General features: G+C 45.0%; 1 protein-coding gene across 2 annotated transcripts in view; it reads right to left on the bottom strand.

The window, feature by feature from the left end:
* The window catches only part of TXNDC11 (thioredoxin domain containing 11), a 60,564-nt gene that overhangs the window by 17,668 nt on the left and 21,995 nt on the right, over window positions 1-20,901 (bottom strand). For both annotated transcript variants that reach the window (XM_058710418.1, XM_058710419.1), the window contains 2 exons: window positions 18,303-18,396; window positions 1,048-1,160 (listed from right to left, as the gene is read on the bottom strand). In XM_058710418.1, the coding sequence (XP_058566401.1) occupies window positions 1,048-1,160; window positions 18,303-18,396 (207 nt within the window). The remainder of the gene's footprint in view (window positions 1-1,047; window positions 1,161-18,302; window positions 18,397-20,901) is intronic.

Below are 20,901 nucleotides of genomic sequence, written 5' to 3'. Positions count from 1 at the left end.
AGACAGAGGCACGAGGAGAGCGGGAGAGAAACCACCACCACAGTGACTCTCCAAGTGGGACGGCGGGAGGTTGAAACAACATACCCAAACATCACATACGCATTTCTATTTGGAAAACACAAAAATACATTGGACTCTGGGAACAGGAACTACAAGAAATAAAGCATAGCATCTGGGCTATGAGGGACCTGCAGAAGCCAGGGGGACTGGCCACCAAGGGGGCACCCTGGAGAGGGCCTAAAGGCGCCCCCAGAGGCATAAGACTTGCACGCTGGGCTAAGGGGAGCGCAGGTTCAACGGGCTGTGTACAGAGGGTACAGAGACACTGGCCTTCACTCCACCTGTCAGTCAATGACACTGTCACTGAAGTCAGAGACAGAAAATGCTTAAGAAAAATAAACTCTCGGTGATGGGACTGAGGATGCAACAATAAATTAAGCAGAGGCACACGACTAAGCAGGATACATACAGGTCAAAAGCTTAGAAATAGCTGAGTTGGGGCTGGTCCAGCAAAAAGCAAGTGAAATCAGGGAACAAAGACGACAATGGAGAACTGAGGCGCTCTCGGGTGAGAAGCCATCAACTTCTCACTGTGACTTAACAAGAACTTCAAAACCCATTTCATCAGCTAAGGAGAAAAGCGCGTCATGTTACTACTACTCCTGACCAATGGCACAAATGAACAACCAACGTCGTCACCTGATGGAAGCGTAACCTCTGAGGACACGGGCCCAGAGCAACAATTCCCCAACAGATTACGCCTGCAGTTGCATCCAAGGAGGAAAACTAATGAGGCCAGGCCCAAACCAAAGAATATAAACAAAGAATTTCTCGATGTTACATTCGAGAGCCCTCTAATGCCTGGGTTCGTAAGTGGGGACAAGGGCTCCAGAGTGGGGTTGCAGAAACCCTAAATTTGCATATAAAATCATGTTCGCTTTCCTAGGGAGAGTGCCCAGAGACTTTATCCAATTCTCAAAGAAGTCTGTGACCTAAATAAGGTTAAGAACCACTGCACTAATATAAATGTGATTTCAAAATACTTACAAGTGATGTGTTGAAATGTCTATGTAAATACACACTTCCAGAGTGTACTAAGGATACCAGTTTCGCAAGATGTTTATTTGTGATAACCCCAAATCGTACTGTTCCTAGGTAATCTGAAACAGAAAATTTTCCTTTATTAAAGAAAAAGCCTATGCCTTAAAACCACCACAAAACCCAATCATCAAGTCTTGATGCACAAATTCCCCAGAGCAAAGCTCTTTCTGGTCACCTAGCCTAGAAGAGGAGGAGGAGGAGCTGGAGAAATCTCCTCTAGAAACAGACCTCACGTCCACTCCTGAGTAACGTCTCTGATCATCACCCGCACGCTGTCTCCCTGCGACGACCCGACCTCATCGCCGGCTACCTGGTTCCCCTCACTCATTAGCCCCGCTGGAGAGCCCAGGCACATGATGCTCTGTCTGGATACTTCCACGGCTGGCCTCTCGTCATTCAGATGTCAACTCCAGCCCCACCTGCTCCGAGAAGCCTTCCCTGACCACCCCGCCTCGATGCAAACATTTAGAGGATGAAGTCCGTAACGGAAAACCGGGGCTTCCTCCCTGACTCACGTAGATGCTCTACCAGTACTCCATTTTTTTATAGCACTTATTAACATCTACAGAATCTGGTTGATTTATTTTTCTCTTCTTCGGTCCAGCTTCCTCGGAACTTATGTGAAATTAGGAATCTTGTTTATAGCTATTACCCCAGTACCTGTAGTGGTGCCTAGGCATATTAAGAGCTCAAAACATATGGGTTAAATGAATGAACCTAGCATGAACCAAGAACTCATACAAATTAGTAAGAAAAAGAAAGCAATTAAAAATGGGCAAACCAAAGGAAAAAATGTAAAAGGCTTACAAGTACATGAACGCACACTCAACTTCCCTATTTCAGAGGAAAGCCCATTAGAACAAAATACCCCCTTTTCCCCTCCAACTGCCCCAAACTTGAGACAACGGGAAGCACCAAGCACGGTGAGTGGTAGAGAGATGATACTCGGATACAACGCTGGTGGGAAACGGTGACACGGCAGCTGCTCGGGAGCACAAGCAGCTGCACCTGTCACAGGGAGGTGCGGACACAGGCTGCAGCCCCACTGCTTCTCCGCACACGTGCACCAAGAGGCACACGAAGGACAGTCACCAGGAAGTACTCTGCAGATGTGAAAAACAATGGGGCAGGGCTGTCTACACAATGCCATATGTGAGTGAAAAAGCAAGCTGAAGAAAGATAAAGTGTACCTCTTCATTTAAAAGTTTGGCTCGGTTGGTTAAGCGTCTGACTCTTGGTTTCGGCTCAGGTCATGATCTCATGATTCGTGAGATCGAGCCCCACTTTGGGCTCGGCGCTGGCAGCGCAGAGCGTCCTAGGGATTCTCTCCCTCCTTCTCTCTCTGCCCCTCCCCCACTCGTGCTGTCTCTCTCAGGATACAAAAAATAACTCACACCTGATGAAACAATATACGTTTGTTTCTTACAGGCACATGTGTTCAGGAAAGAATAAAGCCTCCAAAACGTAAGAAAAATAGTTGCGGCCGGGGGGTGGGTGGGGGGAAGAGATCAAAGAAAGTGTAAGCTTTCTTTCCCTCAAGGAGTACACACAGCATTTGTGTGCCTAAAAATTGACTACAATATCTAGTATTCGTGGAGAGCTAGCATATAAGACGATGTAGGAAAAGGTACATTCTTTCCTATCCCCTTTCTGCTTTATTAGATGTGAAGTAAGACATCGGTTTAACTTTAAATGTTACCAAGTTATACCCAAGCAGCCAAAATATAAAAATATTAAGGTACTGACCACACCAAGCTTCCAGCTTAACCCCACTCCCTGGCAGAGGTGCCCTCTTCCCCTCAGACAAGGTGCGACCAGCAGGGAGGAAGCAGGAACAGCAATCTCTAAGGCTACGTTGGACCATCTATCTTTCCCCCAAATCTGAGGAGTTTAAAATAGCACAAAACCGGGGAGCCTGGGTGGCTCAGTCGGTTGAGTGTCCGACTTCGGCTCAGGTCATGATCTCATGGCCCGTGAGTTCGAGCCCCATGCCAGGCTCTCTGCTGTGGGTGCAGAGCCTGCTTCAGATCCTGTCCCTCCCTCTGTGCCCCTCCCCCACTTGCACGTGCACGCTCTCTAAAAAATAAACAAACACTAAAAAATAATAACAAAAACATAAAACGGCACAAAACCAAAGAAACACCAGAAGAATAAGTCACAAGTGACAGAGATTGGTTATGTGTGGAAGGAAGGGGGGCCAGGACGGGAAAGGAAAGGAAATGGGTTCCGGAGAACAGGGGTGAGGTAGCCTGGTCCTGCTCAGAGACCTTTGTGTATCGGGCCCTTGGAACCAGAGCATGGTTCACCCTTCACATCCTCAGAAACGAAAATCATTAAATCGACCACTAGGTGCGGGAGCCCAACGTGGAATACAAGCACTAACAAATAAACGTAACTGCCACTCCACGGTGGAGGGGGTAGGGGTGGAGAGTTAAGAAGTGAGTCACTGAAACAGTGTCCCGACCAAGCACTGTAAATCTAAAGACGACGAGAGCCAGGATTCTCAGGGTGGGTGGACGAAGTTCGACATTAACGGAAGAGCGCTCTACTCTGGTGTGAGACTGGCATCAGAAGGAATTTTGATAAACTTACAGCTTTTCACACACACATGCGCGCACGCACACACACGTAACAGAAACAGAACTACAAACGTATACATACATGTGGGTATAAATACATAAATGTCCTAGCTCTACCTGCTGAAAAGGCCTAAAAGTTATGACACCTCATACCAAAGAGCACACCCAACGCCCAGATCTTGGTTTCTAAACGCCATTCTTCGATAAAAGAAACCAGGGCTCCCTAGAGAAGAAGCCAATTCCAGAGCTGAGGCAAGGAGAGTACAAAAGGAGATCGAAACGTTTTGTGTCACAATAAAGATGTGCTCATAAAAAGGATGAAACTTGTTCAAAGGACACAGGAGTGAACCCAAGACACTCCTAAAGGTGGAACCTGCAACTATCTGAGCAACAAAATAAACAATGACCACTATCCCTGAAAAGTGTCAAGGTCATACAAGACAAGGAAAGACTAAGGAGATGTCACAGGTTGGAAGAGATGGAGAAAAAAGAATTAAAAGTGATGTGGGATCCAAGACTGGATACTGGAACAGAAAAGAAACATCAGTGAAAACATGGGAAAAATGCAAATGAGCTTTGCAGTTCAGTCAATGATACTGGGTGGCCTGGGTGGCTCAGTCGGCTAAGTGTTGGACTTCGGCTCAGGTCAGGATTTCATGGTTTGTGGGCTCGAGCCCCGTGTCGGGCTCTACGCTGACAGCTCAGAGCCTGGAGCCTACTTTCGGAGTCTGTGTCTCCCTCTGTCTCTGCCCCTCCCCTGCTTGCGCACGTTCTCTTTCTCAAAAATAAACATTAAACATTTGTTTTGAATAAAAAAATATAATAATAATAATAATAACCATACCAATTTTACGTTCTTAATTCTGGCCCAAGCACCTTTATAACAAATGGTTACATAATATGTGAACAATGGGGGAAGCGAGGTGAAGGTAGAAATTTGAGGAACTCCCTGTCCTATTTCTGCAACTTTTCTACAAGTACAAAATTGGCTCAAAATCAGAATTTTAAAAAATGGCACAGCAGGTAAGTTCAGATGCCAATCTGTCAGAAGAAAAAGCAGGATGTAAGAGAGGGTATGAACTGATGGAAGACGCCACGCTCTAGAAGGCTAAATCTTGGTGGATGCCCACAGCTAAGAAGACAAGAAGGAAAGGAAGGAGGCAGCCAGTGACGAAGTTCATGTGAAAGTCTGCCAATGTCAGCAACATGGTTTATTGGAGCAGAGGAATAATAAGGGACAGCGTGCCCTGTAAGTTGAAAAGGCCCATTCAAAAACCTGTTTAACTGCACTAAAAAGAATGGACAGCCTGCCTGCCTGCACACAGCAGATTCTCGCACGTCCAAACATATCACAATTTCAAAATTTTATTTTTCACACATAGAGAGATCTACGAAAATCACACGTCTATTTTAAGTTCCTGCATATAGCGGAAATCTTGCTAGAAGAAGCAGCTTAAATTTGCACTCTCATGTGTACAAAGAGTACTTGAATTAGCAGGGGAAGTTTATAGCGTAAGAAAGACACAAAAAAATAACACTTCTTATCTCTATGCCCAGAACATTTTCTGTTAAGCAGGGCTCCAAGGCTTTCTACAGTAGGGAATCTCTGTCATTTATAAAGTGAGTAATTTCAGGGGTTCCGAGGTGGTTCAGTCGGTGAAATGTCTGACTTTGACCCAGGTCATATCTCACAGTTCAGGGGATCGAGCCCAAAGTTGGGCTCTGTGATGACAGCATGGAGTCTGCTTGGGATTCTCTCTCCCTCTCTCCCTGCCCCTCCCCTGCTTGCTTGCACACATGCACGCTCTCTCTCAAAATAAATAAACATAAAAAAACTTAATTAAGTAAATAAATTCAGAATAATGCTCTCCCCTCCTCCACCAAAAGGTCAAACAATGACATACATGATCATATTCAATTAATTTTTAAAAATGTAAAGTCTCTTCACTACCCAGTGAAAGGTGTCACAGAGACCACTGCAAGATACAGCAAGACCAGGAAAGAACGTCTGGGCAAAAGCAGTGGTCGCTGAGCAGTTCCTGCAGTCGGTCCCTCAGGCAACTACGCGGGTCAAGGTGACCACTGCGTGAAGACTGGCGATACGCATCCATCGCTTGCTACAAAAGGCCCTGAGCCCCTGGCCCCGGGTCCCTCAGCTGCGAGGCCCACAGCACACACGGCCACCATCTGGGCCCCCTGTGCCACATCACGGTTTGCGTGCACTCGGTAACAAATGGTCTCACTTGGATCCGATCATCGGGCCTCTACTTTTGGCGCTTAGGCAAACCGCCCTTGTGATCTGAGGCTGGGCTGCTTCTGTGCCGCTGATGGAAAGCTCCACCCCTGCTTCCCCCACTACTCCCCCCTAGAATGGCTTCTGCTGACCTTCTTGCGCCTTCCATCTTCCACGGTCACCATTTACCTCGCGTCAGCCACCAAGGACGCGCTGAGGATGCGAGAATCTGAAAGTCCATCTGGTTTCTACTCAGATCCATCTGGCTCATTTGGGATCTCTGGTTTACATCAAGATTTTTGTTTTGGGGCTTTTGCATACTGTTTTAACATCAAAGTACTTTATTTTACTTAAAACCACATGACTTAAATTCAATTTTTAATATTAAAACTTCAGTTTGGTACTGGGGTAAAAGCACATACACACCGAGGCAAGAACTACCTCGTGGAGGCAAAAATGTTAAAACTCTCAACCATTCCAGAAAGAGTAACAATAGTTTCTTTTGTTAGCAAAGAGGACAGAGTTTTGATGGTTTCAAAATTAATGATACATTTGCCTGAAGAACATTATACAACTCACACTCAGCAATGGACAGGTAGCCGGGAGCACAAATCTGACACATTTACCTCGGGGATGTGCTTGCAAGGGGACTCAGTAGCTCAAGAAAAATTTGCGTCACGCTGGGACACTGGGGTCAGAGGCCTCTGTCCACAGCTGCACAGTCCTATACAGGAGCCGCTACGCTAACAAGCACTTGAAATATGAGCAAGTAAGGGACTCAATTTTTATCTCTACTTGATCGTAATTAATTTTAAAGCGACACTCAACTCAGTCCCTGGACAACTCTGAAGTATATATAAAACAGCTTGAGGCTATACCTCTTTTTCCACTGTAATTTTTACGTAATCGAAACAAAGATCAGGTGTTTCCAATGAAAATTCAGCACCTGAATTGAGACATGCTGTTAAGTGTAAAAGCATAAGAGACTTGGTTCAAAAAATATCTATAAAATATCTCAATAGTTTTTACACTGACCGCCTGTTGAAATGGCAATAACCTGAATACAATGGGCTAAACAAAATGTATTATTTTATAGATAGAAGTTATTTTTACCAGTTTCTTAACTTAAAAAAATTTTTTTAATGTTTTTCTTCATTTTTTGAGAAACAGAGAGAAACAGAGCATGAGGGGGAGAAGGGCAGAGACACAGAATTCAAAGCAGGCTCCAGACTCCAAGCTGTCTGCACAGAGCCTGACGGGGCTCAAACCCATGACCTGAGCAGAAGCTGGCCACCTAACTTAACTGACTGAGCCACCTAGGTGCCCCTCTTCTTAACTTTTAATGCAGCCACAAGTAAATTAAAAAATATCTATATGGTTTATGTTACATTTCTTTTTTTTTTTTTTTTTTTCAACGTTTTTTATTTATTTTTGGGACAGAGAGAGACAGAGCATGAACGGGGGAGGGGCAGAGAGAGAGGGAGACACAGAATCGGAAACAGGCTCCAGGCTCCGAGCCGTCAGCCCAGAGCCCGACGCGGGGCTCGAACTCACGGACCACGAGATCGTGAGCTGGCTGAAGTCGGACGCTTAACAGACTGCGCCACCCAGGCGCCCCTTATGTTACATTTCTATTGGACTATGCCACAGTGGTAATCATGAAAAAGTGAGATTCATATAAACTCAGGAAAAAAATTAGGCTGAGATAATAAATCTAGCAGCCAGTAAGTCTTTTTTTTTTTTTTTTTTTTTTTTTTTAAAGAGAGAGTGAGCGCATGCATGTAAGTGGGGGAGACGGAGGGAGGGGGAGAGAGAGAATCTTAAGCAGGGTCCACGCTCAGCACGAAGCCCGACACAGGGCCCTATCCCAATGACCCTGGGATCATGACCTGAGTCAAAATCAAGAGTCAGACGCTCAACCGACTGAGCCACCCTGGCGCCCTTAGCCAGTAAGTCTTAATGATGGGCAATGATCTGGGAAGGAGACCTAAGAATGTTTCTCACACTTTTTTCCCCACAAAAACCCCTCCAACAGCAGAGAATGATTACTTTTAAACTTTGTTAAGTTTATTTATTCTTGAGTGAGTGAGAGAGAATCAGAGGCAGAGGGAGAAGCCCAAGAAGGCTCCACACTGTCAGGGCAGAACCCGATGCACGGCTCGAACCCACCAACCTGAGCCGAAATCAAGAATCGGACATTTCACCGAGTCACCCAGATGCCCCAATTATTTTCATTTTTAATAGTGTGTGTCCCTATCTCTCCTTCAGGAAGGAAAAGGTGGGTCTCCAGATCCTGACTCTAGGTATAAAACCAGTGAGCTTGTGAAATTCTCTCAGAAGCCCAGAGCTAACAGCACCTGGTGCACTGCAGAGTAAGGCCCCCAAAGATACACCGAAAGAATTCGCAGAAACACTGGAGATGAGCAGTGCAGAAACTCTGACATCAGGACGGGCATCTGTGTGAACTAATCTCTCAGGGATCGTGGAACAAAACATAGTATCAGGTCAAGAAAAATACTCCTAAAGAGAACCGCTAACAAATAAAGCATGATACTTTAATCCCACTGGATCAAGTCTTTTCACCAGCATAGTTAGGAGGCCACAGACCCCCTGGGAAAACAGCTCTCCTGTCTGTATTCTGGGCAACAGTGACATCCCAAAAGGCAAACCTGCATCACGGAACCTTCCACCCTGGGAACGATCCTCATTTTACTCCATACTTGGCCATTTCTATTACCTTCTGCTTTCCCAGTCTCCTTTCCAAGGTTTTAGACAAGGCACAAAAAAGGGAACTGGGATTGTATTAAAAGGAATAACTACTCCCCTCCCGTTATTCGGCATTTACACAGTGATTCATAATTTTTCAATGGATGATTTCCCACATTTCCAATAAAACATTCATCCAGATGCAAAAAACCTTCAAAGAAATGTAACAGATCACAGAAATGTTTGTTTTCAACATAACGAACTGAAGCTATTACTTGCATTTTGTCCCTAGAAATGTCACTTTGAGATGTGTGTATTTTCAAAAGTCAGTATGAGGCACAAAACAATCATCTAGAAATTAATCTGGCACTGGGTGCCCCAGACGACAACACGCGCATTCCGGGGCTTGCCGTGACACTGCTGAGTGCTAAGTAGATACGGAACTCTTTCGCTGGGACTTCTACTTTCTCTTGAATTAGGGAGGACAGAAATGTACCTCCAAATGCATTCAGGGGAGCACAAAATGCAGCGATACACATGAACTGACACCCGCACCCCCTCTGTCCCCATTTAACCAAAGCACATTACAACGATCAATTCAAACACTTTCCTTGTGCGTACTGCGCTTAAATTCCTTTCTGTTTTTACACCTTCAGAGAAGGAAGGACTTCACAAAAGAAACCCACTCGGTTACAAATCCCTCCTCCAACCCCATTTAGGCTGCTCTTAGTTAGGGGTCACACCTCCTTTTATTTTTTTTCTCACCAACAACCCTTCCCCGATATAAAAACAATTCTTAGCTCCCAAGCTTCCAAAAACAGGCCAAGGTCCAATGCAACCAGGGCATCTTACAGATGGAAGACCAGCTGGAAGGAAGGACCGGGTAGTCTGTGGTCCCACAGGGCACCTGCCACTAAAATGACTTATGAGGAGGCTCAGTCTGGGTCTATGGGAACTTTGTGCTGGGAAGACACTAAGAAAGCTCAAGGGAACATTAGAAAACAATGCCAGCTGCTGAGTGGGAACACGGCCAACTAGTGCAGCACAAGGTCCAGGAAGGGGGTTGGTGGGATGCACGTCTCCATTCCATGTCCCTAACGTGCCAGACGTAACGCTAGAAAGGCAGTGTTTATAAATGCCACAAGGCCTTGAGGTAGGCCTGGAGAAACGAGAAAGGCGGATGTTAACTAGGGAAAGGGCTTCCAGTAAAGCAGTGTCAGGGGCAAAGGCCAGGAGGCGGGAAACACCATACTGGGTCATTCTCCTCATCCCAGGACAGCAGGACAGTAAATGGGAGGAAGGGAATCCTGGCTTCCTACCTCAGCTCCCCGTGCACTGCTTCGTGACTGAGTCAGCTCCCTCCACCGTAACAAAGTTGCACAGATTCAGGAGATTAAAAGACATAAAAGGACACAAATTAATCTCACGGTTCTGGAGGCCAGAACCTCCAAAACGGGCCTCACTGGCCTAACATCACAGGGTCAGCAGGGCATGCTCCTTCGGGAGGCTCCAGGGGAGGAGAACCCAGGTCCTGCCCTTTCCAGCTTCCGGTGGACCCCCTGCGCTCCTTGGCTCGTGGCCCCTCCCAGCTTCAAAGTCAGGGGTGGCAGGACAAGTCCTTCTCAAATTGCATCACTTTGACACTATTCTTTGGCTCTCAATTCCAACTTTTTTTTAAGTTCATTTATTTGAGAGAGAGCGGTTTAGGGCGGGCGCGGGGAGGGAGAGAATGCCAAGCAGGCTCTGCACTCTCAGCACAGAGTCCGACGTGGAGCTCAAACTCACAAACTGCAAGTTCAGGACCTGACCCGAAACCAAGAGTTGGACACTTAACCGACTGAGCCACCCAGGTGCCCCTGGTTCTCAATTCCAATTTCAAGGATCCTCCTGATTACACTGGGCCCACTCAGATAATCCAGATAATCCAGGTCAGCTGATTAGCAACTTGGGTTCCTGCTTGCCATGTAAGGTACCATACTCACAGGCTGTGGTGATTATGGCGTGGGTATCCTTGGGGGGGCATTATTCTGCCCACCGCAGTGGCCTCCAGGGGGTTAACAACCTCCTGAGGGCCTGTTCCCCACCTGAGACAGTCACAGCTCCTCCTTCAGAGACTGGCAGTGAAGACTGGTTCATCCAGACAAAGGGCTTGACTCAGGGAAGGGCTCAGCCCAGCATCAGCTTACCTACTCAACTTTACATCAAAAGTGGTCAAGTAGAGACTGCAAATGGGTTTGTCTGCACTGAGTTATTTCGCTATAAGCTTGTGACTTCATTATAGAGGATCCCTGAGAGTTTTCCAAGATTTTAATGTTTTTGGTTCTTTGGAGTCTTACTCCAGTTTCAAAAACAAAAAACATCAAACAAGCAAACCAAAACCTTGAAGAAATAGGATTCTCTCTCTTTCACACACACACACACACACACACACACACACACACACACACACACACACACCCCTTCAAATAGGTAGAAACAGGACAACCTTCAAAAGGTAGAAAACAATTAGAAAATGAATATGATGCTATTTTTAAAATACAAGGAATTCGGGGCGCCTGGGTGGCGCAGTCGGTTAAGCGTCCGACTTCAGCCAGGTCACGATCTCGCGGTCCGTGAGTTCGAGCCCTGCGTCAGGCTCTGGGCTGATGGCTCGGAGCCTGGAGCCTGTTTCCGATTCTGTGTCTCCCTCTCTCTCTGCCCCTCCCCCGTTCATGCTCTGTCTCTCTCTGTCCCAAAAAAAAATAAAATTAAATTAAATTAAAAAAAAAATAAAAATAAAAATACAAGGAATTCAAAAAATCAAAATAGCTATATTCCTATATGGGTTCAAGGAATCGAAACAACTACAGATGTGACCAAATTTGCTCCTCAGCTTCCTGCACACCTTCTGCTTTCCCCCACCCCTCCATCTTCTCTCTAGTTTCCAACACACTCACCTGAAGGCTGACAACTCACTCTCCTGGGAAACCCTTCCCGCCCCAGCACCATCCCCTCTGAGCAGCTTTCCGTGACCTGATGTGGATGTCCCGCCTCCACGCTCCAACAACCTGTCACAGACCCATCCCTGGACTCACACTGCAGGCGACCCTACCTGCCCACCACACTATCTGGCGGTACTGACTGGTACTGGATTTATTCATCTTTACACCTGGAGCACAGATCTCAAATGTTTGTTGAGTTAGTCATGCTTCTGAACCTTAGAGTGCGGGGAGGTCTGCTTTTGGCCTTAATTCTTACCCAGAAGCATTTACAAGGCTTAAGAGAGAAGTCAGAATGGGAATAAAAGCATCTCCTGTGAAACAGAATGACATCCTTGCTAAAATAACGGCACCTAAGAAAAAAAGCAGTTTTAAGTACAGGAACAAAAAGTATGGAATTTCTAACACGCTTATTCTAACATGCACTAATCAGTACCCAGAGGGCCTCAGAACACAGGGCGATACTTAGGAAAAGATTTCCCTCTATGAGTGAGTACAGTGACAATGAATGAGATCATCCAAGAAATCCATCTGACCCTAGAACCTGTTTCATTCACGAGAATCGTTAAACCCAATGCCTGATCCAAACTCCCAAGAGTCAGACCCAGGAACCCAGGAAAAAAAAGGTATCTCAGAATCAACGCTGCCTAAGAAATCAGTCCCTCGTTTTTTCTATACCTTTGAGAATATCTGTCACAGAATAAGAAAACCCTACCCTTCAGACTTCTTGATGTTGTATAAAATTTCAGAATCTAAAAGAAAAGTGCTCCAAAAAAATTAGCTTTATTCATGAATAAGGATATGGAGGAGACCATTTTTTCTGTGCCTTGACCCAATTCAACCAGCAAATCACAGCTTAATCCGACGCCACCTGGTGGAGTAGAGGGACCCTACACTGGAATTTGAAGTCCTTACTCTAATATGGAGCACCTGGGTGGTTCAGTTGCATTAAGCGTCCGACTTCAGCTCAGGTCATGATCTCATGGTTTTTGGGTTCGAATCTCCCATCAGGCTCTATGCTGACAGCTCAGAGCCTGGAGCCTGCTTCGGATTCTGTGTCTCCCTCTCTCTCTGCCCCTCCCCTGCTTGTGCATTCGCGTGCTCTCTCTCTCTCTGAAAAATAAACAAAAAAAACCCCTTCCTTTAATAAATTCCTCTGTAAAAAAATTCATTACAACAGTTATTTCCCAAAGGTTCCCTAGTCATATATGTTTAGGAATTCCGAACGGTGGCAGAAGAAAGTAGAAAGGACATCCTAAATTCATGGTTTAGTGTATTCTCAAGGTAACATTTAAGTACCATGTGAATTTCAGTTCAATTCATGTGTCAGGGGACTGTGAAAAGTCAGTGGAAAGAAAGCGTTAAGAAAAATGCATCAGGCAGGGGTGCACCCAGTCCAGCTGTGACCACTGCCTGCACCCTGGGCTCAGGAACCCAAAAGTCTAGGCATGAGGAGAGGTGGGGGGAGGGGCCCAAGGTGACTTTACATCTCATTGTTCAAATCACTCACTTGAGTGATTTCAAGGTACAGTGCCCTGTATTAGAGCCATTCGTTCAACCTTTCCACGACAACACTGGTCAAGCAGGGTGCTGAAGCTGGAGGAGGGGAGGAGAAAACCCTGGCCTCAAGACACTCGATCAAAATACTATCTAAACAAAGCAACTCAAATCCTGGTGGGAGAGGGCTGTAGTCGCTCCCACAGGGAGAACACCAGGCCGCTCAAGGAGAAGCTACAAGCAAAGGAAGGCCTGTCCGTTCATTAGTCAGTCAGGGTACACGATACCTGGTGGAGGTGTGAGCCGAGGAAACAGACCCAATACTTATTTTAAGCCCTTTCCACCAGCTGGCTTTCTCATGAAGCTACCACAGACATTAGGACTATGATCTTACTCACAAGGTGTCGCACACATGACGTGGCCTTATAAAGCATGCTTTACTCTTCTGCTCACCTTCTCCAATATCAGTTAGACAAACTCAAAGAAAAGTTAAATGTTTCGTTCAAGTTTACAGATCCCGTCCGTGGCGGACAAAAGGCAAGGACCAGGCAGTGCGGGCGCCCAGGCCACGGCTTCCCCCACTCACCGACGCTGCATCCCTTTTGTAGAGGCCAAATGAAAACCAGGATCGAAACTGGTTGCTAATTTTCTTTTCAGAAAGTCACTGAATCAAAGCAAACTATAACAACATTGTACCAGAACAGTCTTATAGCAAATAACGAAATAATCATAAGATGGGAAAAAAATCAAGTAAGCAACTTAAAAACACTGACCCTTCTACCAAATTTTCTTTGGGCAAAAGAAGAAAGCCTGCCTGCCAAGATCAAGTGTGAAATGGTTCGAAGAGGCTTTGCGGTCTGGGGAGAGTGGAGAACTGTATGAGACTGGTTTCCCTCCAAATCCTGAAACACACACAGACTGCTGGCCCACAAGTCATCAATCACTCAGCACTCAGAAATGATTAAACATTAATGAGGAATGCCTAAGGCCTATTATAAAAAACAAAAAGGTTTGAATAAATGAATAATCATGCTGTGATCCTTTTAGGAAAAGGGAAGCCAAATATTGTGAACGTGGCCCTCACCTCTAAGTCAATTTATACCTTTAATACAATTACAACCAAAATCCAGCGAGATGCACGGATGGATTTAAAAGAAGATTCTAGGGACACCTGAATCATGGCTCAGTCGGTTAAGCATTCATTCTTGGTTTTGGCTCAGGTCACAATCTCACAGTTTCGTGAGTTCAAGCTCTATGTCGCACTCTGCGCTGGCAGCAGGAAGCCTGCTTGGGATTCTGTGTCTGCCTCGCTCTCTGCCCCCACCCACCTTGCACTGTCTCTCTCAAAATAAATAAATAAAAATAAATTAAAAAAAAAAAAAAAAGAAGAGGAAGAAGATTCCATGGGACACCAGAACCAGAGGAAGTGAAGTCCTGACTTTAGCAGGTAGTAACTTACAAAGCAAGAAATGAAATGGTATTTACTCATACAAAAAGAGGGATCCAGACCAAGAGAAAACAAAGAAAAAGACCCTGGGACACAGAAGACAACACTCTGTGATAAAGCCAGGCATCGTCAGGATGAGGAAAAATGGAAGCATTGTTTTGTAAATGGTGATTAGCTAGTAAGAAGAGGAGGAAAAATATATTTTGCCTTGTATGTTAAGCCAAAAGAAATCCAGGTAGCATGAAGAGCTAGACAATTTTTTTTTTTAATTTTTTTTTTTTAATATTTATTTATCTTCGAGACAGAGAGAGACAGAGCATGAACAGGGGAGGGTCAGAGAGAGGGAGACACAGAATCCGAAACAGGCTCCAGGCTCTGAGCTGTCAGCACAGAGCCAGAAGCGGGGCCTGAACTCACAGCCCTCACGGACCGCGAGATCATGACCTGAGCTGAAGTCGGCCGCTCAACTGACTGAGCCACCCAGGCGCCCCGACAATTTTTAAATTTAAAAAGAAAACGAACTAATTAGTGATCAAATTTTTAGGAAAAAAAAAAAAAAAGAAACCAAGGAAAAGAACCACAGATTTAACTACATGAAAATACAGAAGTTTTATATAAAAAACAATAAAAGTAAAATGAAAATGGCTAGGGAAGAAATGTAACAAAGGGGCCCACACCTCCTAACAGGGGGACCTACATAAACTCACAAATCAACACCAAGACTTGAGATTAGCCGGTGAAGCAAAGGCCTGGATAATTGAGACGAGCGGAAACAGTTAAAACGACAAGAGAAAGCAGTCAATATTAAGTGGTCAGGTGGAAAGCCAATATTCCCTATTTCCCTTATAATAACGTGTAAAACTATCAAACATTAGACAAACGGTTTTAAGAGAACAGCAAAGGGGCGGCTGGGTGGCTCAGTCGGTTAAGCATCACACTTCAGCTCGGGTCATGACCGTGGGGTTCGTGTGATCGAGCCCCATGTCGGGCTCTGTGCTGACAGCTCGGAGCCCGGAGCCTGCTTCCGATTCTGTGTCTGCCCCTCCCCAGCTCGTGCTCTCTGTCTCTCTCTCAAACGTAAATAAAAACATTAAAAAAAAAAAAGAGAGAACAGCAAAGTACCATGGAACCAGATCTCACAACTGAACACCTACATTCCTGAGGCAGGCGTATACTCTTAGCCCCCTCCCAGCACCTGAGGCAGGCGTGTACTCTTAGCACTCTCCCAGCACCGAGGCATGAGGCTTCACATACGGGACATTCTCCAAATTCTTGGACAGCGATGGCCGGTGGCCGGCGGCTAGCTTCGAGACAAATGGCAGAGTCCTGGCTATTTCTAAGACAGTTACAAAAAGACTGAGGCAAAGGAAAGGTGTGTGCATTTCGGGAACACCCGTGCACTGCGCCCGGACATGTGCTTTCTACCGCAACAGTCTAAATGCTTCTTTGGTTGAGCTCTCTACAATCAAGCGTTGAGTGTGGCAAATGTGTCTTAGGCCTCAATCTGTGCACACAATCTAAACACAGCCCTGCCCTAAAATTTACATTTCAAACTATAACATAAAACAACACCACCACCAACAAAAACAAACAACCAGCGGGCACATGTTTCTCTTACCGAACACCTACTATTAAAAGTAAGTAAGACACCATGTGACTGCTGGGTATGAGAAAGCAACATAGAAAACAAACAAGACGCTCAAGGCAAGATTTCTTTTAGGGCACAGATTACGGAAAGGTATCATTCCAAATTTGTCTTTTGCTTCTAAAAATGGTTCGTTCACCTTAAGGGAGAGGTGAAAAACGATGAATTAGAATGAATCTCAGCTCTCGCAAAGTTCAGACGCAAGAGGGTTTTACCAGACCCAACTAGAGTCGCAAGTAAAGGTAATCTGACTGGATTTATTCTGAGAAGAAACGTCATGTAATCATTTGTCAATATTAGTGATTTGGCCGAAGAGGTTCATTTTTGTCCCTTTGAGTAGTTTCTAGCCATGTGTCACCCTCCTTGGCTTAGACAACGAAAAGAAAACACAGGCGAAAAGTTACTCTCTTCACTTGGAAAGGTTTTTCCAAAAAAGAAGTCCTATTTTGGAAACCTCTGAATGACAAACTAACTTAAGATGAATCATTAGCATATAATATAAGCTAACTGGATAATAAAACATCCATCCATGATCGAGAAACACCCTCTTCAACTCAAGAACTTGGACGCTACCATCATTTCCGGGAATGACTGCAGATTAGCCTTACACGTACAACTTTCAGTTGGGACCTCTGAAGAGCTTTCATTTTCTAAGAACATTTTTGAGGATCTGCTTCTTAAGCTTTTTTATTTTGGCAGTATGTTGCTTCCAAAATTCAAACTTTCACTCACTAAGTCTTCTCAGTCACCTGAATCTGTGCAGCTCGGAATCTTTCAAGTGGACAGACACATACTTATGTGACGGCTTAATTTCCTCTTGCAATGTCGCCCAAGATGAAAAACATGAATAGATTCTCTGTGCACAAAACCTTAAGGCAGTGTGTATCTTAAAATGGCCAGTCATACGATTGTTCAAAGTATTAATACTCTACTATTCTAATTACCTCCCCCCCCCACACAAAATGTTGAGGCAATTTAATACCCCAGTAACAGAAGGATAGTTACGTGTTTTTGGTTGATTTACTGGGGGAAAGATGACATAACTATCAGTCTGGTCACTCAGCAAAAAGCAACTGAAACACCACGATGTGCCAGATGCTGAAGAAAGAACACTAAACCAAAGACACACAGGCCCTACCCTCAGAAGTCTCACGGTCTGGGGAGGAAGACAGACGTTAAACAAATCTCATAACTTCATACATAAACACAAACCATGTCCGGCACTATGAAAGAAACCAAGCGGGTAGCCAAATGAGATGGGGGGAAAGTGTGGGGTGTTTGAACTGGACCCCGAAGCGTGAACAGGGGGTCTGCTGTGTGGGGAGCTGGGCCCGAGAGACCGGGGAGAACAGACTCCCATGTGAAGAAGAGAGGGCAAGAGCGGAGACCAGTTAAGGGCCCATTGGTCTAGTCCAGGGGGCGGGGGAAGGGGCCTGGACCAGAGTGGTAACAAAGGAGACAGAGACAAGGGAGCAGAACAGAGTGTACCGGACAGAGAACTGAAAGGAGGTTGTGACTGTAACAGAGGAAGAACATGGGCAACGTGAAAAGATGGCCAGGATACAATGTTTAACTTTACAAATAGGGACCTCAAATAAGAGAGGATTCCACCAAGTAAAAGAATAGATAGGTAGGTAAGCAGGTAGGTAGGTAGATAAATAAATTTGAGAAAAGTGAAACTGTCAGCAGGCTTAGGCTATAATGTGGTATGACTTTCCTACTTGTAAAAACACTTCCTGAAGGAAACATATTCCTAAATCATGGTACATCCAACTGGCAATAATACAACCACTAAAAACTCTGACCAAACCTTGTACCTACACACTCAAAAAAGATGTTATGCTATCAATTCTCAAGTACAAAACACAGACTTGCAGACACAGGATGACCAAGCCACATTTTTAAAAAGCTAAACATCTAGGAGACTCTATTTGAAACAGCAAGGTATTGTGTTTGTCAATACAACACAAAACAGTGTAACCATTTAATAAAAATACAGAGAAAAGGAATCAGAACATTTTAAACATATAAACATGAAGACAACGTACACAAAAGAAAGTATCAATATACACGCATTTGCTAAAAGTACTGACGTCTAGATACGAATCGTGTTTACCTTTCTTTAATGAAAGTAACGCTGAAGTGAAGAAGGTCAAATAACCAGGAGGCTGGGGTGAGCCACTGAACTCAAAGTACCCGAGGACTCCAGGCTGTGGGAACAAGAACAGAATTGGGTGACTGACGTACCGTCGGCCACGGCGTGACGCGAATATTTTAGGACATCATGATTTGGCAAGTGCCACCTGTCGTGCCTCAGTTCTTAAAAAGCCTAAACACATGGGGAAAGCTGGGGATAGGACTCGGCTTTCCCTCCATTTCGGCAACAAGCGGGGAAAGGACAGAGGCGCAGCTTACGGGGGGGGGGGGGGGGGGTGTCAGAGCTGACACTTCCTTCCTCTCCCCAAGGTCTCTCCAGCCTCTTCGGACAGTTCTCCTAGGTCCCTGGCGAGAAACCTCACCATCAAGTTCAAGTACTCATGGCTTTTGTTTAGCATCTCCAGGCATGTCGGATCAATGATTTCTTTGTAACCTCTCTCTGACTTCGTCCTCAATCACTTCCTCTCATTCACTCCAAACATGCCTTCCCACTTACTGGACATCAGGTTATATCTTTCAAGGTCACCCTTCCAGGGGCTCTTTCCTACCCCCCCCCCCACCCCACCCCAGAAGCCCGCCGCCCACACAACGGCAATCCTCCTGGCTCATCAGGTCGGTCTGCAGAGGGCTCGTCTCTTGCTCTCTTGCTCCTCCCCTCCTTCCTATACATGTATTGCCACCTGCTCATCCCATTTCTCTTAAGCTTCACCACAGGGCGCCCCTGCATTCTGCCAAGCCAGTTAATGGTCCAGACGTATTCTGCCTTCCAAGTCAGGATAATTTCTTCCTTGTCTGAAGGCTCTGTGGCACCAATTCTGTCTGGTGTTTGTGCTGACAGTATCCATCTTAAGAGCCAAAGTGGGAAAGAGTGCCAGGCCTGGAGTCAGAAGACCTAAGCTCCAGTCTGACGCTGAAGGGTCTTGGGTGGACCATTCAACGGGAGGCCTCGGCTTCCTTCTCGGGCAAACGGGGACAACGCATCATGGGGTTACTGAGAAGAATGAGCCTGAAAGACCACTAGGCAAATGGAGACTCCTTTTTGGCCCGAAAGCACGCTCTTAATACATAACTGGAGCTGATTTGATCACTGGGACAAAATCAGATCCCAAAGCTAAAGGAGAAACTGTTATCTGTTGGTAAAAGTTTACATCAGCACATGGTATAAAAGAGGAAATTTCTCATCTGTAGTGGAACACACTATCTTTCAAATCTAAATCACTTGCTTAGTCTCTTAACAAATGAACTGGTTTTAGAAGCTGGGATAGTCAGAATGTTTACTTCTAACACCTAAAAAAAAAAAAATCATAAAAACAATTTATTTTTCCAATAACTGAGGAAATCAAAAAGCAAAGTTATTGAAAACAGGATTTTCTTTTGCTTAACTCCTTCAAAATGTGTTTAACAAGCCAACCCAGAACTGGCTTAAAGGAGAATTATAGTGTTTGGGTTCCGAATGTTCCAAGCAAGGCTAGGACGGTGTAACAAGCCTTTCTACCACGCACAAAGGAAGACAAAATCCCGAGAAATTCTAGGCACTTAGTTAAAACTGGGCACAAAGGTTAACAAAAATGTAAACCGATAGAAAACAGACTCATTTAAGTTTCTTTAAATTCTGACCAATGTTCCAAACCCAAATCAAATGGAATAAATCCATTCTGCCTATTAAAAGTTTCGTGGCTAAAAATCAAATTTCACTGCTCACTCGTGTGGCCTGTGAGCATGTGCAAATCTACGTGCACGACACAGCTGCACACGTGGTTCTGCACACACATGCACACGTGTGCACACAGTAATGCAAGTAAGAAAAATGTGAATTCTGAGTCTTCAGGGGAAACCCAAATTAAGCCTTTAAACACGAGTAATGGTTGGACCATTCGCAGGGGTCCTGTGTAGACACCTTGACCGCGTAAAGGTTTTCTCTTGCTGATGGTGTCACTGCTGCTGTTTTCTGAGGAGCTATGTAGTTCAGATGAAGGAGACTCTCTCTGCAGAAGAACTCGTAACGAAATTTTCAAGCAGTCTGACCAAAGTAATTCCATAAACAATACGAGGCACACAACCCCATAAGAAAAACTATTTTCACTTCTCATTGCCAAAGAAATGAAAATCCTAAGATTCGACAGCTACAGGAGATGATAAAAGGCTACAGAAACTGTAAAAAAAAGTAGCCACTTCGAACACGAGAAATGGGCAAAGTCGATTTCAAGTGTTACTTTTCAAGTATTCACAGTACCATTAACGGTCTGTATTAAATTTTGAAAACTGGCATATTTCAGAATGTAACTTGAAATATTTCAAAATAAAAAAAGCAGTGAGGTGTTAATTACCTGTTTATTTCTACTGCCAATTATCACTTAAACGTTACTAAACCGGCTCTGGTTGTGCTTTAAGCAAGACAATTATACCGACCACGTCCCTAGAACTTCCATGTCTCCCAACAGCTGTCTCTGAGCCACGATTAGGCTCCTCCATGGTCCTTTCTTACATCTGGAAAAGGGGGACTTTGGGGAACACAACATATGCATATTCACATACCAGGACCTTTCCAGATCCAGGCC

Source organism: Neofelis nebulosa, chromosome 18, assembly GCF_028018385.1.
Source record: "Neofelis nebulosa isolate mNeoNeb1 chromosome 18, mNeoNeb1.pri, whole genome shotgun sequence".
NCBI classification, from domain to species: Eukaryota; Metazoa; Chordata; class Mammalia; order Carnivora; family Felidae; genus Neofelis; species Neofelis nebulosa.
The sequence above is the reverse complement of the archived record's forward strand: the minus strand, read 5'-3'. Positions and strand labels throughout refer to the sequence as shown.